Source organism: Pavona decussata, unplaced genomic scaffold, assembly GCF_977016875.1.
Source record: "Pavona decussata unplaced genomic scaffold, jaPavDecu1.1 SCAFFOLD_89, whole genome shotgun sequence".
Classification (NCBI taxonomy): Eukaryota; Metazoa; Cnidaria; class Anthozoa; order Scleractinia; family Agariciidae; genus Pavona; species Pavona decussata.
In genome coordinates this window covers 1,576,175-1,603,948 of record NW_028145506.1, presented here as the reverse complement: position 1 = coordinate 1,603,948, position 27,774 = coordinate 1,576,175, and the positions used below count along the sequence as shown (strand labels likewise).

At 39.1% G+C, this 27,774-nt stretch overlaps 3 protein-coding genes across 5 annotated transcripts; all 3 read right to left on the bottom strand.

Moving 5' to 3' along the window:
- Positions 1-4: 4 nt before the first annotated feature.
- On the bottom strand, positions 5-5,166 carry LOC146474493 (uncharacterized). The gene is made up of 4 exons (XM_085116960.1): positions 5,008-5,166; positions 4,491-4,539; positions 2,437-2,985; positions 5-677 (listed from the first exon to the last, which is right to left on the bottom strand). Exons 1-4 carry the CDS (start codon positions 5,098-5,100, stop codon positions 154-156), a joined length of 1,215 nt encoding a protein of 404 aa, XP_084973086.1. The 5' UTR covers positions 5,101-5,166; the 3' UTR covers positions 5-153.
- Positions 5,167-6,911: 1,745 nt separating this feature from the next.
- Positions 6,912-9,871, bottom strand: LOC146474492 (uncharacterized). The gene is made up of 2 exons (XM_085116959.1): positions 9,824-9,871; positions 6,912-7,380 (listed from the first exon to the last, which is right to left on the bottom strand). The coding sequence occupies exons 1-2, from the start codon at positions 9,864-9,866 to the stop codon at positions 6,953-6,955; spliced, it is 471 nt and encodes a 156-aa protein (XP_084973085.1). The 5' UTR covers positions 9,867-9,871; the 3' UTR covers positions 6,912-6,952.
- Positions 9,872-11,505: 1,634 nt separating this feature from the next.
- On the bottom strand, positions 11,506-27,181 carry LOC146474491 (uncharacterized). 3 transcript variants are annotated; one of them, XM_085117096.1, is made up of 12 exons: positions 27,094-27,181; positions 25,461-25,590; positions 24,930-24,979; positions 22,761-22,859; positions 22,529-22,587; positions 20,730-20,827; positions 18,678-18,716; positions 17,141-17,659; positions 16,229-16,504; positions 14,799-14,889; positions 13,717-13,922; positions 11,506-12,171 (listed from the first exon to the last, which is right to left on the bottom strand). In XM_085117096.1, exons 2-12 carry the CDS (start codon positions 25,582-25,584, stop codon positions 11,651-11,653), a joined length of 2,082 nt encoding a protein of 693 aa, XP_084973222.1. In that variant the 5' UTR covers positions 25,585-25,590; positions 27,094-27,181; the 3' UTR covers positions 11,506-11,650. The 3 variants fall into 3 exon arrangements, with proteins under 3 accessions (XP_084973222.1, XP_084973223.1, XP_084973224.1); XM_085117097.1 differs by having other exon boundaries at positions 18,678-18,713; XM_085117098.1 differs by lacking the exon at positions 18,678-18,716.
- Between the last annotated feature and the right edge of the window lie 593 nt (positions 27,182-27,774).

The following is a 27,774-nucleotide window of genomic DNA, read 5'->3' as shown; positions in this document are numbered from 1 at the left end:
AGAAGTAAAAGAACAGACGCATTTATTGCAATTTAGCACATCGCAGATGGCTGATTGACAGTGAAAACAAAACTGAAACAGAAAAACTTTACATCAAAAATAAGTTTCACCTTCTTTTGTTATAATAATTATAGAATGCGTTATGGATTGGTTTTAAGGAAAACGTGGCACGAGTTCGCTTTTGTTCACGTCATCTTTGAACGGAAGATATTTCGGACGTAAAACATTAATTTCTACAGGACTGGGTCTTGTACTAGCTCGACTTTCATCCTCCTCCATTAAGTCCTTATTCAAACTTTTATCGTATTGTGTTTTTACGTTCTTTTCGGAGAGTCTTTCATGATGTTCGGGTCCCAAGAACGATTTTGAGTCGTCATATTCCAAAGGCATATTCCGCGCTTTTTCCATAACTTTGCCAAGTACGATTTCTTCTCTCGTTCCAAACAATGGTTTGTTTTCTCTCTCTTGTAGGCCTTGTGGCGATTTGCTAGGTAACTCGGAAGATTTTTGCTTCATGTTATCTTCCACATAAGGTTTGAAATTTCCTGAGGGGATGTATTCAGATGAGGGTGCTACTTGCTGTCCAAACTGTTCGGTGGACCGATTTGCGGGTTCTTTTATGGCCTTGGGGTCTTTCATATTCTGTTGCAGTGAAAGTGGTGGAAGAGCACTTTCATCTGCAAAACAAGTTAGTTAAAAGAATCGGTGAAGTAAACAAAGTCCTGCTTTCTTTTGAACTGGGATGTATAGATGCACAAAACGACACACCTGACCAAGACTTGTATAGCCTGCAAGACAGTCACTGTACTGAGGGAGGGGGAGAGGGAAATTGCGCGCCCCCGATTCTCCCCTCCCTCCTCCCCCTTTATTTCTTTATTTGTTCATTTAATTTGCCTGTCACACAGGCTGAGACTTGTAGCAATGTGAACCATTTTAACAATACGCCTTGTTTGACCAAAAGCGAAAGTCAAGTTATGGCCTAGATGGCTATCGGCCGGGTGTTTTGCCTCGATGAGCTCTAAACTTTGTAATAGGCCATTTCCGAGTTGCTTTGAACCTCATTATGAAAGCGAGGCTAAATGCAAAGTTTTTATTATGAAAATTAGTTTTCATTCTGCAAACAAAAGTAATTTTCATAATGAAAGCTTTGCACTTAGCCTCGTTTTCATAATGAGGTTCACACAACTGGGAAATGGCCTATTCCCTGGGTAATTAAAATAAACGAGAACATGATGCACACGAACAAATACATCGATTATAAAAGATGTAAGGGTGAGAATGGGAAGAAGGAATGCCGTAAAATGATGAAAGGTTTTAGCAACCGATTAAATAGGGTGACAGAGCACGAACGAGGGACACAACAGATAACAGACCTGCACCGGGAGAGGGGGGGGGGGAAATAAAATCGGTAGGGAAATTTTACGATCGACACGGAACTAAGGAAACTACTTCTTAGGGTTCTTTTCATTTGTCAGAACTGTCCAGACCAGTCAGTTCGTAAACGGAATGTGCCAATTTGAAGGATGAGGTTTTTTTCTTAGTCTCTCGAATTTTTTCAAAACTAGTTCAAGTGCGTATCATTTTTGAAGCGATCATTTTAGAGGATTTTGTAGCACCATTACTTCAAACTAACGCATTCAATTTACAGACTGGCCGCTCTGGAAAAAGGAAAGATCCCCTAGTTTCGTTTCTTTAGTCCCGACTGGTAGCTTGGAGCAAATTTACAAACACTAATATTCCAAAGATTTATGGTGCGATTATGAAAAATTCTCTTAGTAAGTAAGTAACTTTATTTAACCAGGGTTGTCTATTCGGCTGCGAGGCTGGTATCCATAGGGGTTCTTAGTGCCATTTGATAGGCTGAATGAGTATGTCAGTATACATCGACCTATAAGATCAGGCGCGTTTACCATTTGCACAAAAAATCCGGTTGGAATAGAAAGCTTCATATGGTAAGGTTTTTCCAGTTAAAGCGGTTTGGCTGGCCCGAGTCCCCTGCGGCACACGAAAAATAATGAAACAAAATGGCGGCACAGTTGTTGAGCACGATTCCGCTACAAGTCTACACCTCCAAGAGTTTGGCCCCTCAAAATTAAAAATAGTTAAAATTGATCATTTACTTACCTCTGCAGTCATGATTCACATACTCAGTAGTTGTAAAAAATATTGATTCACAAAGAGTGCATCGCTATGCCGTTCTCGCGATCTTGAACTACACTAGAGCTGAAAAGCGCGCGAAAATGGACGGGGCCGAGCATGATTTTGACAATGGTACGAAATTTTCCGGTCATTTCGGTTGGATTGGGAAAAGGGGAATACATCCGAGCATTTCCATCTTTTCCGGAAACGTTCCAGTGGAATGGCCTGAACCATTTGAACTTCCAACCGAAAATTCCGGTTTTTGTTGTCAAATGGTAAATGGCCCCCTGCTCTTACCTCTCGTCAGCGGCATTTGAACTGTGGGTCCATTGTTAGACGTCTGAATCCCCTTAGGCGCATTTAGGTTGTTTAAATTTGCTCCGCGCATGTGAGGTTCCTTGGCCTTTTCATGTTGCTTTTCAGATCCGAACTCAAAATCAGCTCTAGTTTCGGGCAAGTTTCCTAGATGTTGTTGTTTTTGTTGAACAACCGTGGCCTCAGTTGTATTGAATTTGTTCAAGTTTTCCGAAGCAGATCTTAGATTAGAAGGGGTAGGCGTATTTGTAGGACTGCCCTGAACCTTGTTCAGAAAGTCTTCTAAAGCCTTTTCAAAATTATCCAAGTCGCGCAGGGCTTGTTTTTCTCTTGATATTCCTTGTGTTCGCGATTCTGTAGTTGCTGTTGTGCTAGGTAATTCTCCAACAGCATTAGATGTTGCCAGCGGAGGTGATGGCTGCGGGACATCGCCTTTAAACAGTTCCTCTTCGTTAAAAGGTAGCTGAGAAAGTTCGTTTAACGCGTTGTTTGCAGGCAGTGGTGTCGGTGGAACGGGATAATTTTTCAAATCTGCAAGAAAAAAAAAATGTACCCTGAATAGTCTTAAAGTCTTGACTTCGAACATAGCCGCTCCTAAATAATTAAAATAGCGGCAATTTTGCCTTATTGAGGATATAAAATGTTGTAAAAACAGTCAGTCGTAGGTAAACAAATCGCGGCTCAATTGACAGAAAAATAGCCAAAATAGCACTGAAATTCTCAGCATTCAATTTGAGCCGGGCGGGGATTGGACATTTCGACTTTCTCAGTAAGAACTACACGCACGTGCATTGGATTAAGAAATCCTTGTAAACATGTGCGACTGAAAATGTTCTCAGTTATCGCTGATTTAATGCAGAAGGTTAGCAAGCTGGTCTGGGATGACTTCGGGCTACGTAAAATTTAGCTACCAAGTAGCGCTCTTGTTTCGCGCGGTTTTTACCTCTTCGTTGGCGCATAGGCTTGATTTCCACCGCTCCCTTGGGTCCAGGGCTTTCCTCCCCTAGGGAGTGAGGGAAGGCTCACTTCCCGAACAGCGGCTGGTAATCGAGCCTATTGCACGTACTGAATCATTTTAACCTCAAAAATTCCTGAGAAACGAACTGAGTTAGTGATGTGTTTCCGGCTATCCTTTTACTGCAAATTAAATCTAATTGTTCATGCTCGTAACCGACCTAATCCGTATATCATAACTTCAACTTTTCAGATTTTTTTGCCTTTGTCAGCCAGAACCAGTTTGTTTACATTTCGTTTGGAATAAAAGTAACATCAGTGTTGACCAGCGGTTTTTTGATGCGCAGTTGAACTTTCGGCAATTACTGAACTTCTAACCTAATCTCGTAACTATATTTTTTTTGCCTTCGCATCTGGTAAAATCGGTCACGTTCTCCAATCCGATTAGTCAATGAAAATGGCTCGATACAAGTCGCGTCATCCTGTTCGTGTAAACTTTCAAACCTTTGTGTTTTGCACGCGCTTAGACGCAGGCTTTAGACATATCTTGACACTTCTGCCCTTCTGTGAAAGTAAGTTTCTGCGTGGATCTGAACTTAACGTTTCCGATGAAACTACGACTAGTTCTTATAAATATACATGTTTAAGTGTTGTCTGTCTGCTCAAAATTTGGTGAAAATTTTTGCTTGGCAATCTTAATACATAACACAGCATAATACAACGCGTGCTCTTTAGGCACCATTCAACAAAACTGATCTTTTTGTGAATCAGATCAATGGAGAAAAAAGAAGTGTTTCTCTATAGCCATCTGTTTTGAAACATGACGAAACTTGTTCGTCGGTAATGCTTTAATCTTTTATAACATGTTTACATGCTATGCCCATGAAACGCATGGAGAACCGAGCAAACGAAGAGAAGTTTGAAGATCTAGGGACGAAGTTACTTCTGACCAACAATTCTTAAGTGCCAAATGCAAAGTCACTGAAACATTGGAGTTTCTTTAATAGAAAACAGAAAGAAAAAAATATCAGGCGACTACCAGTTACGGGTATGTTATCATGTTTCAGTATTAAACAACTCACCAACATCAAGAATTTCCCGCTTGATGATATTCCCTTCAGTCACCGTCGTCTATTTTGGAAACAAAGAAATTCGTGTTATGTTCAGCATTCTTACGAGGACACGAAATTATAAAGGCACAAATTTGATGTGAACGTGTAGATCGGCGTGCTCGACAAACGTAAACTCGTCAGATGTAATTTTGCCAACACGAAAAAGTAGTTGAAAAAGGTAGCAAGAACGTGGGAACTTTTAAAGGACAAACATTTATGTTGACTATCTCAAGTTAGCGTGTGAGAATATTTAAACTGCAGCAGCATTTGCCAAATATTAATATGACAAAACTGTTGGCGACAAACAAACCTTGTTTTAAATCTGGCCAACTCTTCAACAAAGTTTGCTAAATGTGTGAAACAGTAGTACTTTATCTATGGTGTCCTTCATTAGTTCATGTAGCTAAATAATTACCCCCGACACTTAAATTTTTCTCTATATAGGCGAGTCCCTTAAAAGTAACGAAAACCATTCATTCATTCTTACCTTAAACCGCCTTATTGGAGAAGAATTCGTTTCAACAGAAAACAAAAAGATTGCCATACAAATAATTATTTGTAGCTGTGACATCCGTGGCATGTCTGCGGCTTATAAATTCCCTAGCATATTCAGCATATTCAGTTACAAGATCTTGATTGTGTTGGTCGCGTGCTTTTTAAAAACTTGATGTCACAATGCAGGCAGTTGAAAACAAACAACGCTCTCTGATTGGTGGATTCAGTGTTGCGCGCGCTACCGAGAAAGTGCGTGTTATCTGACCACGCGAAGTTCCCAAACGCGAAAAGTCAACGAGCTCACAAGCCCAGGGAGCATTCTTTAGATATACAAATCTGGCTGTTCATACTCCAGTTCACTAATAACAGAATACATAGAAAGCCAGTTCATCAAAGAATGTAATTAATTCCTTTTTTTATTTTCGTGCCAAAATTTGCACGTCACAATGACACTTCAAGGGAAATTTTACTTGTACCGCAATACAGAAGTTATCCAAATTACGAAACTGAAAATATTACTCTTACCTTATACTTCTTTAAGATGCATTTCGTCTCTACTCAGTTCGCATGATCGCATTCACGCATGGTTCAGCACGCTCACTTCGAGTAACGAGCCAGGCCTTCGTGTTTCGGTCAATCAAGCGCCTCGCTTTAGATCGACTCCTTAAAAGGTTTTCTTCGCCAGATAAATTGGTAGAGTTTCAGAGAACATAAACACAGGCAAAAGAAAATAAGAGCCCCATTTATTTTCTCTAGACAGGGGAATATTTGGAGTAGTTTGGTATTTGAAACGAGAAGGGGGAATTCGATGGCAAATAAACAGCAGTACATTACCGATTTCGGTTCGAAGAGGACGAGTCCCAGATCTGTTATAATCTGAGGAGAGTGGTCTGAAAAATGGTGCATGATTCATAGAAAAAATCATAGAATAAACCCACATCAAGTGAAAATAAGGCCACATAGGGTGCAGTTTCGTGCTGTGTGAGGTACAACTTCACCCAATTATTCTGAAGAGCTCCTCCACACGGAAACTTGAAATAAAACACCACTTTTCCCCAGCGTAATAACGAGTTAATGAAAATGCTTTTACTGTTATTTTTTTCTGGAAGCCGACCAAGGATGAAGTTTTACTGAGCCTTGAATTCTTACCAATTTTCAAGATTTCCCCGATTTCAAAACAAATCGCGAAATTTAATACTCGTGAAAAAAGATAACGCGAAATTTAATACCATATCATATAACAAAACAATAAGAATTTAAAATGTTCTAAGTTAACCGGGCCTTGTGGTGAATTGTTCTGAATTAAAACTGTAAGTATCTGTCCTTGAAAAAATCTTTCCGGTCTTGCGGCTAGCACTCTTCCTCCTATTAACTATTTTCTTCAGCTTGTAATTCGGCCAAAAGTCTTTAGGACAGTCATCAAAGTTTCCATTTGTAGGCTCCTTGTAGTTAGATTGAACCAGACCTTTGTATCTTTCCAGTATTTCCTTGTTCTTTGTGACATGTGCCCTCAGCTCAGGGTTGACAAAATCGTGAATTTTAGTACACTTCTGCTATAATTTTTCATGCAATCGTGAAAATTAACACTCGCGAAATTCGGCTCACGAATTCTTCGCGAACTTAAGTACGCGCGATAATTAGTAAGAATAAAGTAATAGAAATGGGAGAAGGGCATGATGCACCTCTACTCGCCAAAACAAAAAAAAACAAAAAAACAAAAAAAAATATCGGGACCCAATGACGCCGGTGCAGGAATAGATGCCCAATTGTCCAAGCTCTTTTTTAGTTGATAACATAAATACTTCTGTGTTCTTAATCCTCATTTGTTATTTCTTTATTTTCTCATTATGATGAGTAATTAACATTAGTTAAGATTTCACCAGACATAAGCCCGCCGTACTTGGGGTAACACAAGCCACCATTCTTCCTGTGCTCAGTCAAAAAAGATATACAGTACAACAAATGAATACATGGTATAACAATAATACACTCAGATCTAACACAGTTGCACCAGTTCGAATGCTATACTTCTCCCACAAGGAAGCATTATTCTTCAGTTTATCCGACGGTCCTTCCAAATTCTTTTCAGAGAGGCTGTCATTCTGCACAGCGTCTAAGAAACTTTTTAAGTCATCATATTCAAGAGGCATTTTCTGAGCTTTCTCCATAATCTTCCTAAGTGCTGTTTCTCCTTTTAATCCAAATATTAGTTTCTTATTTTCATTGTTTAGTGGTCGTTGCTGTGATTTGTTAAACAATCCAGGAGATTTTTCCATGTCATCGTACCGATTTGCGAGCTCTTTCATCGCCATTGTGATATCTTTCATCTTCTGTTGCAGTAGTTTTTGCAGAAGAGCCTTTTCATCTACAAATATAGAGACAGTTACACAAATTGGTAAAGCAAAAAGAGTTAATTCTTTTTTCTGGAATGGAAAGCACTGCTTAAGGAAATCACCCATCATAGGGTGCATTCTTTAGGGCCTATTCTAGCTATTCTTATCCTTATATTATTCATTCCTTGAGAATGGCGTCATGACGTCGCCGAAACGTCGGAACATTATATCGCTAGTTTTTTCTTGCCTGTGTATTCTTATTCCTATTTAGGAAAAACAGAATACACGGAATTTCAATTTCGAAAAGAACGCTTCTAAAATCTGGAAACGGAATACCCATGGCGGAGGGAATGTGGCTGCTAAACTGAAAAGTGTGCCTATGATTATACAGGGTAGGAGGAGGGTTTGATTCATAGAATGGCAGAGTGCATTAGACCCTGTATTGCTAGATTACTCATAACAGACATGTCCTCCCCAGAGAAAGCAAAGTGCCGTTTATTTTAGGAGACTGAGTTTTTGAAAACCTTTTCAACCGAAGGAGAGTAATTTGCCAGTTTTTTACGTGGTCTGTAGTAAAACATTAAGGGTAAGTACAGTGCAAAACAGGCCAAAGTACAGGGTAGAAGGAAATTTTTTAAACGGAAGATTCTTTTTTCCAGGGGTTTATCGTGCGTCGATTAAAGTAGGCACCAGATTAATTATGATTGAGTGAGATAAAAAGGTTGTGTTGTTTGAAAGGCTTCAAATAAATTGTCCTTTATTTGGAGCTTTGCTTGAAGTGATAGCTAATCCACCGTGACCTAAAAAGATGGCGGCTGGACATTGTACTACAATACTTTGCGATTCTAGCACAACCAATAGGCACATAGAAAGCCATATTTGCGAAATTCGTCCCTGTACAAACGACATTGTGTATGCTAGGTTTGAAGTTTTTAGAACTTTTCTGTGCATTCTTATGAGCGTTTTTAGTGTTTTCATACGCTAAGAATTATGGGTAAATGTGCCAGCCCCCATCTTTTGCGGTGAGGTGGAATGTGTCATTTGATTACTTCAATATGATCTGTGCTTACCATGTAACAACGTTCCATTAGCAGGATTTTGCGCCAAAATTTTCAAAGCCTGTTCAAAACTGTTCACGTCTCTCGGAGCTTGGCCTTCTGTTGATTTTTCCAGAGTTGGCAATTTCTTGGTCCCTGATGTCCTAGAGCGGAATTCCTGAGAAGCACCAGATGATGTTGATGGAGCTGGTGATAATCGCTGCTTTTCGAAGAAATTCCGGAAGAAAGATAAATTCGAAAGTTTGCTTAATGTGTTACTAGCGGACAGCGGTGGCGGCGGAACGGGAAGATTTTTTGAATCTGTGAAGAAAAATGTACAATACTATCAAACACGTTTTGTTCTTTAACAAATGGCGGTTACCTTCGCTTGTGCATAATGCACGCGCAATAATTTTCGATAGGTAACGTCGGAACAATACGTTTGAAATATAATTAATATAAATATTAATATATTATTAATTTGAAAAAAGTACGACAAAAGAAAGGAAAAATAAAAACACACAATAGAAGATGGAAAAGAAAAGAGAAAAACATATACTGATGGCAATGTTCAGTGAATTCTTAGGTTTTCTAACATTTCAATTCTTTATTAAGCACGCGCGTTGGATTTCAAGCAAATCCTCGTGACAAAATGGAGGGTTCTAAAAGAGTGCGTCTATTTAATTTGGTGTAGGGGATTGGGGGAAGGGATCGGAATACCAATCCCTTTTCCAAGCTCAATTTTTTTCAGATCCCATTTTCCAGGATCCAAATCCCATTGACAAATGCCAGTGTTGTATTAATGGTTTGCATGTGACGTCATGGCGGCCATGTTGGTGTACAGGAACAATAAGATTTTTTTGCAAACTTTGTGAACAAATTGACTTTTGTTTTGTACACTAACATGGCGGCAATGCTAACCACCTATAGAGCAGCTCCTTCCTCTTCACATCGCTTTATTTTCTAAATTAGGACTTGGTTACGACTCACAAACAAGACTCAAAGATGTCCCGAAGACTAGCTAAGATTTGCGAAGATGTCCCGAAAACAGTCGGAACCTTTTGAAAACTACCAAGAGCGAAGAAACTGACTCGTCGCCAGTCGACTCTCTTGTCTTTTCGTGCGAGGATTCCCGTCACCCCCGCCCTTCTCTCCCCCTCGCGCGTGCCTCTTCTTCAAGACAAGAGTGAAGACTGGGGACAAGTCGGGGACCTAGATCTGTTCAAATCCTGGCCGGAAACGTTTCAGTCTTCAGGTCCGGGGGCCCCAACCTTATACGATGTCACGGATCCGCCCCTGCTGGCAACACGTCACAAATCATTAATCATCAATTTTTAAAAGGTCTGTCAATACTTTGGCTATCCTTTTGACTGTAAAACTATCAACGGACAATAGTTTCAGTTTCGCGTTTATTTGAGTATTAATTCAATAGACTCACCCAAAGAACGAACTTCACGCTTTACGCTGTTCCTTATTTCCATGATATATTTTGGAGGATAAAAAAAAATCAAATCCCGCTTCTTTTACTCCATAAAATGCAAACAGTCTCGCAACATGTATTAAAAAATTTACTAACTATTGACCCCCAAATGTAATAACGTTGTTTAATGTTTGACAAACTACACATGTCAAACGTTGTTGAAAAGGTTTCGGGGAACACAGCCAACGCCTTCACGCTTTTGCCAATGTAGTATCAACAGCCGGTTTGGAAATTTTTTGAAACAGTTGAAGACAAAAACTTCGTCTGCAAAGTCTCGCCAAATCTCCGTCCAATCCGGTCGGTTTTAAAGGTACTATTATCAGCTTTGTTAGCAACCGCACTTTGAAAGCCAAAAGTCATACTTACACTAATAAAAACCTCGAAATGGTTTTCAGTTGAATGTTGTAAAACCAAAACCAAAACCAAAACCAATCGAAAGTAATTACTCTGACCAATCAAAACCGACGAAAACAGCGTAATGAACAAATCAGAATTCAAAGCAAATGCATGTAACACGTGCAAGCAAGGCACGATTAGTTTTGTTTTTACATCTCATTGGTTGAGAAAGTGGCGCGAGTTTGGTCAACCAATCACAGAGCGTAGTAAAGCAAAACCAAAGCCAACGCCCAATTACTTTCGACACTTAATTGAAAACCGCTCTTTCTCCGCAGAGGCTTTTCAAAGGTAGCTTTTACAATAATTGTCAAATTTCGGGCGCGCTCATTGCCTAATTTTTATCATCAATTTGAGTACTGACGGATCTGTCGGATGAAAAGTCGGAGATGACGCCATCGTCGAAAACGTTTTGCAAACTTTTCAGCGTCGTGTACGAGTGTTGACGAGGATTCGGACTCAAAACTAGAATCTTGAGTTCTTACCTTAAGCCGCCTTATCGGATTCGCTTCAGCAGAAAGAAAGATAGCTAAACACAGAAGAATGAGCAGTCGCGGCATACCACTGCGAGTTACATAATCTTGGCTGCATTGAAGCTTGCAGCGTGCAATTTGAAAGTTTGATGTCACAATAACAGTTGAAAACAAATGCTGCTCGCTGATTGGTAGATTCCCATGTAGCGCGAGCTACTGAAGTTCGCAAGCGCGCGCTTCCTGGGATAAAGCCCTGGACAAACGGCGCTTGACAATAAGCAGTTATTCCACAAGCGCGCGTTGGATATGAGATGATAGATAGCGAACAAGGCGCGTAGCGCCGAATTGGCTATAATCATATCATATCAAACAAGCGCGAGTTGAATAATTAAAAAAATAAAGAAGTAGAAGAACTCCACCAGGTGTTTAACGTCGCGTAAAATATTGCAGTTAATATTAGACAAGCTCGCCCGATTAAAAATTAAATCGCGTCAATTGAAACTAGTGTTTCCATTTGGCAGTACAATGCATCTTTCCAGATTAACTCCGATTTTTCTTAGCCTTGAGGTAAAACGAGTCAGAACCAATCAGCGTACAAGGAAAAAAACATCCACTCACTTATCGCTTCACTACTCTTTATTATGAAGTTTCAGCCGTGAATTTGAAAGAATGTGGAAAGCAGTTGCTAAATGAAATGGGGACCCTTAGAGAGTAGCAACTCTTTTTGCCAAAATCGTAGTATATAGTAAAAGACACAATAAAATTACTGTCCAGTTTTATGACTGAATTTCTTTCAAAAGTTTCGCGAAATTACAAGGATTGCCTGAGCGTTTATAGGTAAACTTCACATATTGAATACGTCTGTGTTCTGTTTTCGTTTTTAAAAATTTCTTATAGTTTTCAAGCCGAATTCAAATTCTCACGATGAATTATTGACATTACAGAGGATTTCACCAGAAATGGGCCCGCGGCAAGCGGGGCAGCGGGTGCCACCCTTTCTTTTATGCTCAGACACGCATGTTCGGCAATACAGCAAATGAGTACACGGCATAATAATACAGTCACGAGGGCGTTCGAAACAAATCGAACACTGCTGCGCGTTTAGCGTTTGTTCGAGCTCTTTTTCCAACTGGCGGATTCTTTCAGCGCTTTTTGATTCTGCCTGTTTCATCTTCTTGTCACATTCTTCTTGCTGGTTCCGAAGTTCCTGCTTCTGTTGTGTAGTAAAGCTTCTTTGCATCCTATCGAGTGTGGCTATGACTGTGCTAATTGCTTCAGAGTGTTCCATTTTGTATGTGTTCAGCTGCTCCGCGAGGAAGCGTTTCTCGTCTTTAAGTTCATTAACACATTCACGTAAGTTCAAGAGCTGGCATCGAATGGAGCTTTGCTGTGAAACAGTTTCGGCAGCTTCCTTTGTGATTTTACAAGAAGACAATTGACCTGCAATTGACAAAAGAAATCTAATTGAGTTATCGTTTGGCTAGCTTATCACTTCCCGTCTTTCTTCTCGACTTACTATCTCACTTTTTCGTTGGAATACCAGCCCCTCTGCCCCACCCCCCCCCCCCCCTTCCGCCTCCCTTCACATGGCGAACAATAGTGTTTCAGACGCTTATAACACGCCTGTAGTGTAGTGGTTATCACGTCTGCCTTGAACGCAGGACACCGGGGTTCGAATCCTCACCAGTGAACCATATTTTCACATGGTACGTTATATCTTGGTTTACACGTTCACCTACTTTGTTCCTTTGATATAACAGGTCATTGCAGTGATCCTATGTGAAAATATGGCTGATTCACTTGGTATGAACACGAAACTCGTGTTCACAAAACAAAAACTAAGTCTGCAAGTGTGAATAAGTGCTAATAGGCCATTTCCAAGTTGCTTTGAACCCTATTATGAAAGTGAGGCTAAGTGCAAAGTTTTTATTATGAAAACTAGTTCTCATTCATATGCAAACCAAACTAATTTTCATGTGAAAAACTTTACACTTTTACTCGCTTTCGTAACGAGGTTCACAGTAACTCGGAAATGGCCTTATGAGAAAATTGTGAATGAACAACGATGATGATCATGACGATGGCGATCATGGCTGAACTAAAGTTCCTAAACTCGAGGTTGGTTAAAATAAACTCGGCTGCCCCTCGTTTTTTCGATGCGCTTCTTGGTGTTTGGAAATGGGATGAAACAATCTTGCGGGTGTTCGATATATTACATCAACATCTTTTGTAAATGCCAGCTGGGGAGGGGTGGGGGGAATGCTTACCATTAGGCCATTTACATGAAAGAAAGTAACAGTAGTTAGCAAACTCGCACTTCCACGCAACAAAACCTTCACACCAATGTAACACGAAAACAACAACTGAAATCAAACACGAGGAAGAGTACTTCCTCCGATTTCCAAACACCGAGAAGTAGGTTGCAAAAACGAGGCGGAGCCGAGTATTTTCTTTTTAACAAACTTCGAGGTGTTTGGAAATAGGAGGAAACACTCTTTCGAGTGTTCGAGTGTTTGATATAGCTTCTCGAACTATTGATAATTCTTGGAGAAATTCGAAGCAAAAGTTCACAAAATTTTATGATAATTAAGATCACATTTCCAAACCTCCTTCACGGTAGTGATTTCCTTTGTTTTTTCTTCATGAATTGTTAATGAGTTTGAGAAAGTCAATTCACGTCACGCGTGACCAGTATTTCCGCAAATAAAATGAACATTCGAATTTCTCTTTGTAATGTCCGACATGTGAATGGAATGTCGAACATTTCTCTGGATATCTTTCCAAAAAAGACGCATTAACAGAAAAAAAAATAGTAATGTAATGTAAGAAAAATTCATAGCCTTATACCGTCAATAAACTAGGGAAATTTCTACGGGAACTCTGAAATCTCGTTGGCAACGTTCAAAACTAACATGTAAATTTCAAAAATATCGGTCACGCGTGACGCAAATTGACTGTAAAAACCGAACAAAAGTAGAAACCAACCTCGGCTTGCATCATATTCGCGGTACTCAGCGACACCATGGGGCCAAGTAAAGACAGCGCAGCCGTGCAACGAGCCATCTTTCCAAGTCCCTTCCTGAATGGTCCCATCCGGGAGTTTCAAGGTACCATAACCAGTCATTTTGTCGAACTGCCACTGACCTTCATATACCGCACCAGAGGAGAATATCATCTTTCCACGGCCATGCCTGGTAACCAGAATACCACATTACATAAAACACGACAGTACTGCGCAAAGGAAACTGGGAATAGGACACGAATACATACAGGCTATGTAGCACAGGTGTCTCTGACTTCGCAAAGAAGTAAATTTAATCGCATCTTTTCTCAATTTTCAACCAAAACACCACTGTTTTTTCAAAGACGACTCAAAACATGTTCCTTGATGCACGAGACACAAGGGAATGGCTGCGACCTTAAACCAACCTCCTTTACAGGGATTTCCCTTGTAGATTGGGAGGGGAGTAGCCCTGGGGACAAGGTTGACCTTATGCATCAACGAGGACAATGAAGATGAGTGAGTGAGCTTGTTAGAGTGCGGGGGGAAAATTGAGGGGGCGTTTTTTAGGGGTGAATGAGTGAGTGGGTGAGTGCGTGAGAATTCAGGTAAACTTGCAAAGTTTGGTGACTGGCATGCATATCAGTTAACCAATTACCAGCCACAAAGGAACTTTAAAGATCATCCTTGACTTCTCACGGCAGACTGATCCCAACGGCGGAGGTGACGAGCTTGATAGAATAAACAACAAAGGCTAGAATAACTGAAACATATTAAAAAAAAATTTTTTTCCTTGGGGGGCTGAACGAAAAAGAAGGAAGGTTTGTATTGCAAACCGAAATATCGGGCAAATATTTGTTTTTTTTTAACAAAATATATTTCAGTTATTCTAGCCTCTGTTGTTTATTCTATCAAGCTCGTCACGTCCGCCGTTGGGATCAGTCTGCCGTCAGTATTTTGTGTTTGATCCAGGTCTACAAGTGATCCGGCACCACTCATCGGTTTGTCGCTTACTTATTTTATTGACTTCTAACTGGATTAAAAGTAGTAACAAGTGCGGACTGACCTCATGTTACGCTTCCACGCACCAGAGTAGACTCCATGATAAGCACCAGGCAGAGAGAAAATGAGCCCTTCACCCTTGCCATGTCTTTTGCCTGTGGGGAACATTACAGATACATACTAGTTATGCAATGATTTCAAGTGGTATACCGTGAAATATCCCACGAGTGACTTGATTTTTCTTATTACACACACGTGCCCTTAGGCGAGTATGTATACAAAGAAAAATCAAGTCATGAGTGGGATATTCACGGTATACCACGAGAAAGCACTGCTAATTAATTTATCCCATGCCACTCATTGAATTCCAGGAATTCAAAATTAAGGTCAAAACTGGGGTATTCTTCTTTCATGTTTTAGTTGTTGACAGTAATTTTTTCTGAATGAAAATTTTGACCTGTCGCAGGTTCTTTAATCGATCTTTAGGCGGGAAAAAGTTGTAGGCCGCGAGGAACGCCGGCATTTTTTCGTGGAATACTACCCGTTGCATACCGCAGAATATGCAACGAGTTTCTAGCCTTCTGATTGGCTGTATTCTCTATGCCATGGGATAAAAATTAATCTCGCTAGCGGTTGCTTGCACATATAACACGGTTCGTACTGGAAACTGGGTTCTGACGCCCATTAGCCCTATTCGGAGATTTAAGAGGGCCTTTTTTTTTTTCTCAAAAAGGGGCCCACGATATTTCAGCTTCTTCTTCTTCTTTCTAACAGCAACACAGTTGCCTTGGTGACAACCTCGTTCCCAGTGTCTCTCTGATTCACGTCCTGAACGAGGTTGCCTTGGTGAAATTTGTGCGCCATGTTTGACGTGCTTCTGCAAACACAGGCAGCCCAAGCTCATGTCACCAGAAAGCGTGTAATAATTGATAAGCAGTGGGACGATGACCTTCGAGTGCAAGCGACACTGGGTTACAGGCGCCGCGGCCGTTGACAATTTGAACGCTTTATAAGACTTTGTACAGTCCTATAAAGCGTTCAAATTCTCAACGGCGGCCTTTAACTCAATGTAAAAACCTTAACTTTGACGGACTTGCCTTAATTTTTAGATTTCGCCACGGTTAAGGTATGGAATGGTATAATTTTGTCTTGTCAAAAATATACAAGGAGCAGGGCTGCATACAGGGAGCGGTGCTGCCTTTGCTCTGACATCTGCAAACGGTTAGACTTTCTAGTCTTCTCGGATAAGGACGATGAAACCGTAGGCCCCGTCTCACAACCCTTGTTTGTAAATAACTCTGTGGGACGTTAAAGAACCCACTCACTTTTCGCAAAGAGTAGGGGACGTAGTTCCCGGTGTTGTGGTCTGGTCTTTGTATATTCTCATGGTTGGGCGGGTAAATGCTCGGAGATATTAGCTGCATAAGCTACTCTTAAAAATCCGAGGGTAAATAAAGGTGATGTGTGGTGGATAATTATTGAAATTAGTTTTACCTTTGTGCCATTTGCCACTGTACACAAGCTTGCCTGTTGCAGTTTTTAAACAGCCCTGTCCCTGTGGGAGCTGTCGGGCAGTTATTGGATAAACACCAACTAAGTGTTTATCAGCAACAGATATGTGATGTATGACATCTTCACTTGTTGAAGCTCTGAGGGGTCGACTGGAAAAAGGATTTCGAACATAGCCACAATCCATTTTGTTCTCAAACGTTATCTCTTCAAGGTCATATTGAACTGCTAACATGTTAACCTGGGCCTCGGTTTGGGCTTCTGCAAACAAACCAATGAACGATCAGATACCTTATCAACTAATAAGTTGTCCCTCATTAGTTTTATAATCCTCCAAAATTTTTCAGCAGACTAAGACCTGTCTCCCAATATTTGTTTTCGTATAAGGTGCATGATCAGTTAAGCGTGGTTTTCACTAGCGACGCAAGCACAAGCGCAAGCATAAGAATGCTTATTTCACCGTGAAAACGGCCCCGACGCAAACATAAACACAAGCGCAAACACAAACACAAGGATCAAAATTTTCCCTTTTTGTTGTGCTTTCGTCGCGTTCATTTTCACGAGACAAAAAGCTCTTATGCTTTGTGCTTGCGTCGCTAATGAAAACCAGGCTTTCTAAAACACGATTAGGGATTACAGAGCTCTCAGGGCTTTGGTACCAGCCACTGGGCATTATCTTAACTAAAAAGCAGCAATTTAAGGACACAAATCAAGACACTGTTTATAATTTACTTCATGAAGGCAACTGAAATAATAAAGGGTCGTGGTCAAGCTGTTATCTATTAGATTAGGTGATAATTAAGCTTCTGCTAATTAGCATGCCAGATTTAAAATGAAAGGAGGTATACACGTTTGCAACAAAGATAGGCCAATTTCACCCTTGACTGATAACTTCACCTCGATTGCCACCTGAACTGGGTAAACTTGCAACCTGGTCAGTTAACTCTTCAGCAGTAATTGAATTCACAGTGACAAGTCTTTGGAAGAGTGACCTTTGAATGTCTGCACAGCGCATTAAACCTTCAAGGGGCTCTTTGAGTTCACATAACAGAGCACTAGGAACATCATTTGCACCCTCCCTGGACACCTCTGTATTGAGAGCCTTGGATGAAGCACATGCACCACTGCGATGAGGATCAGTTTGGCCATCAGCTGTGATGTGTGCTTGTAACTTTACTAACACAAGTCTATATAGAGAGTTCTGTATCTGCATACACTTCACAATACTCTGAAGGAGAGCGTCTCTGAGCTGTTGTCCTTCTGAAACAGTCAGAGTTGATGGTGGTTCTTTCTCATCTGCTGGGGGCTGTGTTGGGCTGAACACACGAGCAGGATCAGATTCTGAGATAAAATTGATGCTTGGCGTGAAGGAAAATGGAGGACTTGAGTCTTCATGAGACGTTTCTTCTGTGGACACTGCAAGAAGAAATACAGTGAGTACAAGGCAGAATTGAAATCAAATCAATTCAAATCCTAACAGCATGTAGGATGTTTGTCCCATGAATCTAGTTTAATGGCCTTAGCTGCCACGAGTCTCCTGTAGCTCAGTGGTAGAGCATGCGAACTAGTAATTGGAAGGTCTTACTGGTTCGACCCTTGATAGCAGCACTCGGATTTCCTTTTTTCGAGTATGCCTGAGTAACTTTGAAAAATACATCATTCTCATAGGTAATGATTGTTTACCACACTGTTGGCATAGGAGTAACACACAACCATCCAAGAATGAGACACTTGAAAATGGCTTAAGGACAGTGCCTACTTTTGTTACTGCGCATACGTTCTGCGCATCTCGAGATACTCGGGTTTCCTATGGGTGGTGCCTACTAATACAGGGATATTTTTACGCGGTTTAAAGCTGTGCAGAGAAAGCAGAACTTAGCAAGTGTCCTTGGTATCCAAAAAGAAAATTGAGGATAACCGTGCATTATTCACAGATAATAAAGCTTCAATAAGGAAAAAAACGCCATACATTGCATTGTATTTTACTGCTTTTTAATTATTGTTGCTTAATTATCCCTGAAAAATTGTCTTTTTGGATTCCAATAGCCCTTGTTAAAATCTGCTTTTCCCGCATAGTCATAAACCGCGGAAAAATACTTCTGTATTAGTAGGCACCGTCCTTAAATTTACCTGAACTGACCGATGATTACATTAATAGAAAGGAAATTAACTGCCCCTGTGTCTTACACACTCTAGTAATCTCCCACAAGTGGATACAGGCCAGACTAAGTTGCAGAACGTTTAAAACACTTGAACGTGTTCAAATTCACTTTCACGCTTTCTACCTCAATTCTAGGAATACCAAACAATGGGCTGTAATAAACCTCATTTTAATATCTCATCTCTATCTGATTGCACATCCATGTTACACTTCTACACTGCACCCATCTACATGTACTTACCCATACCTACACTGTAGCTACCTAGGACATACCTTCACACCTAACTAACTGTTCACATTGAGAAGAACCTGCTGGTAAAAGAAGCAATAACACAAGTACAATAGCCACCTAATTTCTTGCATGCTATTAGCTAATGATAAATCTATTTTAATCATCACTGAAAAAACTTGAAACAAGAAATATGAGTGATAGGAACCGACGTTTCGGTGCATCTTGCGCCATTATCAAGGTTACATAATTAATGATAAAAAGCGGTTTGTAAAAAGGGTAAGTTGAAGCGAATTTGCATAACATAGTGGTAAGCTAAATTACTTAAATACTTTAGCACGAAGAGAATCGGACTGCACGTTCAATGTTGGTTTAAGCTCTTGAATATACATCATTTCATTAACAAATTTGACTGCCTCCTATCACTCATATTTCTTGTTTCATGTATTTCTAAATCATTTCTTTTAAGACTGAAAAAACTGATGCAAAAAAGTTTAAAGCTGGTACCACAGTAAAAATTCTGCCAAATTCTTTAGCTCCGTCAGTTCTTGATGCAATGAGAATTCAGCCTCGAAACTAAAATTCTTGAATAAGAAGATCATTAGAAATACTTCAGGACGAGGTAAAACAAACGAAGCTAAATGCGGGCATTTAGCAGAAAATTGAGTATATTTGTTCAGGTTTGAGCTCAAAATCGGCTGTGGGCACAAATTAGTGCTTGAAGACTGAAATAACTGGAGTTTTGGCAATACTTTGATGAATTTCATCCACATCGAAAAGAGGGTAGATTCTCAAAAATACTGTTCAAAACCAATTTGCTAAATTTATAATAACTATTATAAGCTACTGTGATGCAGATAGCATCACAGGTAATTAAGGTAATGAAGTCTTACATGCACTGAGGTAGAGCCACTGGTTTCAGTAAAAATCTTTGACTTTGGGATTGATGCTACCTAGTAGACGGTATTCACACCATTTATGAAGCATGTTTTGTGTGTCAGATCATTGGAGAAGGAAGTCTTTCTCTGTACCATGACAGCCAAACGTATAACAAAACATGAGGAAACTTCCTCCTAATGTTTTAATACAGCTTTTAATTGGTTAAATTTTATTGTTTATTATACATGTTTATGCCCATGAATAGCAAGAAGAACTGGGCAAAGGGAGGAACACCTGAACAAACCAGAAATGCAGACAAGTGACCGAGTGGAAGCCCGTGTGAACAAACAACCGACGAGATGTATTCACACCAATGAGGCATCTTTGTGCTACCGCCCTTTACCTAGCCATATTTCATCAAATCCCCTAGACTTTTACATAGTCTTTATACCCATTTTCAACCTCAGTAAACCAGCAATTATGTTGGACAATATGGTGGAAACCTCACTTTTCCTACTTTAATTTGCATTTTTTACTGCTTGTAGTGGGATGGTTTAGGTGGTTCCTAAGACCTTCCCCACCCCCTTAAACAAAGAAACAATTTAAGTGTTGGAGAAAAATTCATTTGTTTACCCAAAATGATTCCTGCACAGGGTAAAAGGGGAATCAAATATTGTTGGCGAAACATTTTTTTTTTTTCAGAATTCAAAATAACTTGAAATATTTTCTGTTTCTACCAAGTAAAAAATGGTCCAGCAACAAACGTTGTGTGTACCAGCAGTGCCGAACTAAGAAACATGTAAGAAATGTTTTTACAACATTATTTTAGCAATGCCAATAGAAAATGCGGTCATTGGTCTTCAGCTAATTTTGCCTCTAACACCTGGAACAGACTAACCATCTCTTTAAGGGAAATGGAGCTTGCGCTGACTGTTTTTAAGTGTGGCCTGTCTAATGCCATATTATGATTGATCTTTAAAACTGCCACCTAATTAATTTATCTAATATTTAACTTTTTCATTCTATTCTGTCTCCGATCCTTTGTATTTCTTTGCTAGTCTTAAGTTTTAGCTTAGTTCCTTTTATTCAAGGGCCCTTGACCTTCTGGAAACCACTTTTTGTGACGTTGGTAACCTCAATAAAGATTACTAAAATATTATTATTATTATTATTATTATTATTATTATTATTATTATTACTACCACTTTTGCACTCACTTGGAACTGGAAATATCCCCCTCCGCTCTGATAATCTGAACAGCGATTCAGCCTGTTGTCCAAATGAGGTTGAACCTTTGTACTTATACTTGCCTAAACTGAAATAATATGAAATGAACATGAAATTGAACCACAGTTGAACTGTAGTTGAGCAGCAACTCTTACAGAAATGTCATGGGGTCAGTGGCCACCAAGAAATGGTTCATCAGAAATTAGAATAAGGCTCTGTAGCAATGTGCATGCAGAAAATATCCATATTCCACCCACGGAAGGATTTTTGTCTTGCACCCCCCATGCCCCCAGGAAATTCCAGTTTAGCTAAAATTAATTCATACATTGTTTCTAAAATTTTGACTTTTAAGACCCCCCTCCCCTAGGAATCACCTTCCATGGGGTGGGTAGGGATTTTTTTCTGGAAATGCACAATGTCACTTTGTTGAACACACACATGCTTCCAAGAAGGCTTAGCTTGTGCACATATCATAGTCAATGCTATTTGCAAATTCAAAGCAAGGGAGTTGAACTTAAAATATCTTCATAGGGGGAAGAGTTATTGGAGTTCCAGTTGATGTGCTCTACACTGCACTGCATTACACATTGGGTTATAGGTTGGGATGATTGGCAGAAAATAGTTAAGTATCATTAATTTGAGCCTGCAAGTGGCTGGTAACATCATCATGTTTCTAGCGATGACCGATGATTTAAACATATTTATTATCCTCTTCGGAGGATAATAGCTATTTATTTACACAACTTTCACCCTCACTCATGAACTTGATAGACAGTAAAAGTAAAAATTAATAATCACAGTAAAATTAAAACTAGGAAGGCCAGGGAGTACACAGCAGAGCTTAAGCTGGCTCCAGCTAGTAAGTAAGAGTAACAAGATAGGCCACGGTGCTCGTTTAGGAGAATATGACGCAACAAATTATACACACTAGGAATGTATAATTGATTAAGTTCAGTCTGACAACAGTTTCAGAACTTTCATAACTGGTTACTTAAAAGGGGGCTACTTATCAATTAAGCTGCTGTCACGCAGCCTGATGCGCTTCCTCTAGACTAAATTTTTGATTAAGCTTTTTCTTCTTTTTCTGTAATTTTCTTTTTTCTTTCCCTTCATGTCGATCACCAACCCTAGACCTATAAGTGTTGCTCTGTCAAAAAGTGAAAGTGAATGTGAAGCACTGTATAAGTTCGCTCCAATTAACAACTCAAGTAAAAATAAACGATAAAAACAAATAATGTTTCAGGGTCGTCATGACGCCATTATCAAGTTCGAAGTGAAGGAAATAAATGAAGTCAATGTCAGAAATAGCTCACCAAAAAATCAACATAATGTCTGAATATATAATGTCACGTAAATAGTTTAGCTTGAATTGAGTCTGATTGGACATTGAGAGATGGTGTTAACTCTCTAATTGGCAACATTTCGTAAACTAAGCAATCGAACTTATTCATACACTTCTTAAGGACAGAAAAATATCTGTCAAGGTCTTTAGGGACATTACGGTGTTCATTAAGAAGATGCTTGCCAATGGAAGAAGATTGGTATTTATGCTCGACCACGCGCTGGTGTAAATGTGAAGATTCGTGAACTACAGATCAGCAGTGACGATATCCTTCAAAAGTTTAGGGACCATGGCCCCAAACTATTCAGTATGCTCAATCTTGCTGAGGGGAATGGCTTAAATGTACTAAGCGGTGTAGAAGGCAGCATTAATGAGGCTGTTGATTATGCTTTTATGGCTTTCTTGTTGAAACCGGTTCAACTGGAACAAACAGTAATAGCTACTTGCCTAAAGCATGATGATGAATACTGAGGTCTCTTCAAATTGTAGTCTTCTAAACGTAACTCCTGTGTAATTAAAACAGAGATTAACTAGCTGAGTAATTAGTTATTCAACAACTATTTAATCTTTCATCTGTATTTCAAATATATGTTTTATACATTCATATGACAACCTGAGTCAGTGCATGACTCAAACTATGAAACTAAAAACAGTCAACTGAAGATACAAGTAAACTTACTTCAATACTTTTCCCAGAATAAACTTCCATTGCAGTTATGTGTTGATATGTTTCAGTAACTCCCAAAATATTGGACAACTTTACGACAGCAGTCACAGGCTTGAAACACAAGAACAATAACTATAATTATTTATTAAATTAAATATAAATGAACAGGTCAATCATATAAAAGTCAAGCAGAATTTCCAAACAATCATCACTTTTACTTTTAAAAGGAAATTTTATACAGCCTGTGAGGGCCGGTGTTTTGTTTTAATAAAAAATATATATTGAAGTCGCACTTGTAAGAAAGAATTCAGAAACTAAACAAATATGCAACTTTTACATGCCATTTACACAATCATGCAATTTTTTATGTGACATTTCGTCATGCTTTACTGCAATTTTTGTGTAAGCTAGGCTCACTACGCCTTCCAATACTGCACGTGTATTGTTGCTACATAAGTTTAACCAGCAACAATTTTGGTCTGATTTGTATATATAGGTAATCATATGATTATCAGTGTAATTATTTGGAATAAATGAGCACAAGTGAAAAAAATTAACAAAACATATCACTGTGCTCACTTATTCCAAATTACATGAAAATTCATGTGATTATTTGTTAATCATTAAGTAAATTTCACCTATAGATATGCACTGGAAATGTCACTGTTTTGCGCTGTCTGGGATAAATTGACATACTCTTAGCTAATCAAAATGCAGAAATTATTGTATTATGTAAATTATTTATACAGTGCAATACCACCCTTTATAGACTGAGAAATCCTGCAAATTTACACCAAGCAGCATTTACACTCATTTACCTAAATTGTCACACACGACCAGTATTTTTCAAGAGTGAAATGAACATTCAAATCCCCCTGGCATTTGAATGGAATCTTGAACATTGCTCTGTAAAATTTTTCAAAAAAGATGCATTAATTAAAAAAAATTCAAAACATTATGGAAACATTAGCCAAGTGCTTACTGCTGTAACGAAAAGAAAAATTCTCAACTTTATACTGTCAATAAACTAGGGAAATTTCTAAGGGACTCTGAAATCACGCTGGGGATATTCGAAACTGACATGTAAATTTCAAAACTCCATTCAAATTTCAAAACTGAATACTGGACACACACAACATATAGGTTAACTAAAAAGCCTTGCGATATAATATGCAGTAATAAGTCATGCTGAAATTGATGCTAGTTTGCACACTGGACATTGAAGCTGTAACTCTCCAAAAAGTGCCACAAACATTGCAAAAAATCTACACATGTATGTTAACAGGGCTTTACACCCATGAATTCTGCATGGCATGTATTACGCATTGTGCAGTTCCAGAAAATATCCATACTCCCCCCACGGAAGGTTTTTTGTTTTGCACCCCCCTTCCCCCCAGGAAATTCCAGTTTAGCTTCATACTTTGCTTCTAAAATTTTGACTTTTAAGACCGGCCCCCTCCCCCAAGGAATTTTTGATGACCTTCCATGGGGTGGGTATGGATTTTTTCTGGAACTGCAAATTCCTCATCAATTTTTTCCCCCATTTTTGAGGCATATAAAAGCACCAAATTTCACTTCTCATGGGTGCAACACTGTGGAACATGGTAAACTAGGGAAAGTAGGAGCGATGTGATGTCAATATAAGAATGTGAGTCTCATCACAGGTTTCTCTAATCTGATCAGTTGTTGCGATCATTCTGATCATGAACATTTGACATAAATAATCCCATTGTCATATTTTCATCCACACACAGGTTTTTTTTCCTCTTTGGAAATTATAGAGAAACCACGAGACTAGGGTTCCTGTAGCTACTGTGTGTGTTTCTAACAAAACGCCCAGTCTCTACGCCAAGAAAGAACTGAATATAGAGCAGTTCAGTTTTCCAGGCTTAAAGAACACAAGTCATATGCCCCTGTCACAAAAAGCCCTTCAAATTTTAACTTCAGTGATGGTGTGATTACAAATGTATAATTTTTCAGCTCACAAATTAAGAAAAGAAAAACTTTTTAAAATATGCAAAAGCATTTGCTTGTTATTAGCCCAGCATAGAACCGTCTCCAAAGACAAACTCCACATTCATCAACCAAAACAGACAAATAATTATTAACACTATTGTTTCTATTAGAAAAGAATTATAGTAATTTAGAAATGAAAGGGAACACTGAGAAAAATAAGCTTACACGAAATTTTATAGGTGTTCCAGTAAGCATCCAGTTACAGAGTTGTGGCACTGAAATTGAAAAGGAAATAAATACATGTACATGTACATTTGTAAGCAATATGTTATTAAAAACCATATGCACAAGAAATTTCCATGGTAATAAAGATTACTTCTAAAGGGCAAAATGTCAAATGTTGTACAAATTGTAGTGAAATGTAAAATCACTTATAGCCATATTATATAAGAGACTCTTACTTCTTAATGGAAGCTTAAATGTTGATAATTTAACAACAGCTCTTCCTAAGTGCCTGACAAATTTGGTCCAATGCAGCCTTTTATAATGCTCATTAAAAAATTAAAAAAAATTAATCTAAAATACAGTTATTGTTTCACCTTAAACTTATCTGAAAAAGGGTAACAATTTTGGCTCTAGGGCAACTATTAATTAGCTCTATGGCAACTGTGCAGGAACAATAAGTTTGCCTTAAATTTTTAACAGATCCCTGTAAGGGTTTAATACGGGGGATATTCCCAACTCTAAATAACTTACGTGGAGCTAGCAGTGTCTGTCCTGAATACACAAGAGTTTCCTGAGTATCATCATCTTCAAACACAACTTTTAAAGCTGCCACTTTGGACGACATCTCATGAAACCAAGAAGTCTGGACACTCATCTAAATCTAAAAAAATTTAAAGTATGACATATATATGCTTCACATAACTGTCACAGCAACCTACTCCCTCTCTAACTTTTTTTCTCAGGGATCAGGCAGCTGTGCACAGGATAGAAGATTGAAGGATTTGGTGGGATTAAAGGATGCAAGTGACATCCTGAATAAAGTCTTTTAAAAAGAGTTGGTCAGTAAACTGACAATGAATTAAAAAAAAAAGTTGTAACAACAATAATAATAATAATAATAATAATAATAATAATAATAATAATAATAACAACATCAAATAATCGGATCAATGTTTGCAGTCAGGTTTCTTATTTCCCTGCCAGCACACTGGCGCGACCAGAATCTGCTCGCAGGGTAAGAAATGTATAGTGTAGCTTGTGCAGGTTTGTGGTTTTTTCCACTGTAACTCAGCTGTAACGCTGTACATGTATTTGCAAGCATTGTACAATTTCGTCTCTTTTGTGTAGATTTCAGCCTTCACTTGCTCCATGACACTAAGTGTCAACTCATTAGTTTGACTTAAACCTCAAGATTAAGGCTAATACGAACTATAAAAACTACCATTCGTTGTAAATTTGAGAATCTAACACTTGGTGGTCAGTTTTTACCCGTTTTCTATTCGATTCGGGATTGGAATGCATACTCAGAGAAACAAATGAATTAGTTTTATTTTTAGTAATCAGCAATCTCATCCCGAATGATCGATATTTAATCGATCATTTTGACTAATTGTTTTTGCAGTTTTTGATGATCGACTCCGCTCGATTTGCAACCCTGTAACCCAACGCGGGTTCTTTAAATTTGAATGGCGCGACACTAAGGCCCAGTTCAGACGCCGAACTTTTCATGAGCCGAACTTAATTCAAATTAGGGTCGGCCCGAATCACGAAAATCCCGCCTTTTGATTCAGACGCCGAACTCAATTAGCCGAACTTAATTTACTCGAAGCAAAACCAATCGAAATGTTAGCGTTTGTTTTACTTTTTTTACTTTTTTTTTATTTGAAATACGTTATAATAATTTATGCATTAGGTTCGGCTCATGAAAAGTTCGACGTCTGGATCAAAGCCGTTCCAAAGCCGAAATTCCCGGCTGTGCCAGGCGGGAAGAACGGCTGAGCCGTTCCAAATTGAAACAGCCGTTCTCAACTGATTCAGACGCCGAACTTTTCATGTACTTAATTCGAGGTATTAGGTTCGGCTCATGAAAAGTTCGGCGTCTGAACCGGGCCTAACGCCTCTCATAAAGCTCCGCAAATAGGACAACAGATATTGTGTACATTAGAAACTTTTCCAAATATTTCAAAAGGCTTGTGAAAAAAACCTGACGGTACAGAAAACGAAAGAAAGCTAACCAAAATAAATTAATACATGCAAATCCCCCTCTTCCGCTTCCGCGCTTGCACGACTTTCGTGTACGAATGGCTCTTTAACTGATTCGCAGACTACTTCATCAACAGTTAGAAACTTAATAGTAACACAAAAATTAGCATGGTATACGTACCTTTAAAACTTCTCTGTAGTTTTCAAATCAACTGTGTTGTGCTACGCTTAAAACCGTTCAAAAATTGGAAGAGAACGCGAACCCGGACGCACGGACCGTAAGGCCTTATGGGATGGCTTTTGCCGCCAACTGTGTAGCCTGCGTGGCCACAGGCAGCCCAAGCTCAAGCTGTGAGTTGTGGTGATTAGCGGTCACGGCGAAATTTAAGAGTTTGTACGCGAATATTTACGCCCGATCGTAAATATTCCCATACAAACTCTTAAATTTCGCCGTGACCGCTATTTCCTCGCGTAGCGAGGTTAATAAATTTGTCGGGCCGAAGGCCGCGATTGGGAGCTAAGCCGTGCGAATTCGAGCCGAACATATATTTATATGTTTATATATTTCCGTGAAGGTGTCCGTGCTGTTGCCTGGCAACAGTGCGCAAACAAAGTATGAATGACGTCAGACTGTCTGGCGTCGTCTGAAAAAAATTTGTATACATCGGAAAAAATATGCGTGCATGATCAAATTTCAACTGCAATGTTCATCAATATTCACTGGATACAGAACTATCTCTCCAGAATATTTTCCCTTTCTTTTAGAAATCTTTTTTGTGAAAGATTGCATTGAAGAAATTACACGTTTATGGCCGCGGTAAAATAATTTTCCGTGGGAAATAAATTCATCGAACACGACAGC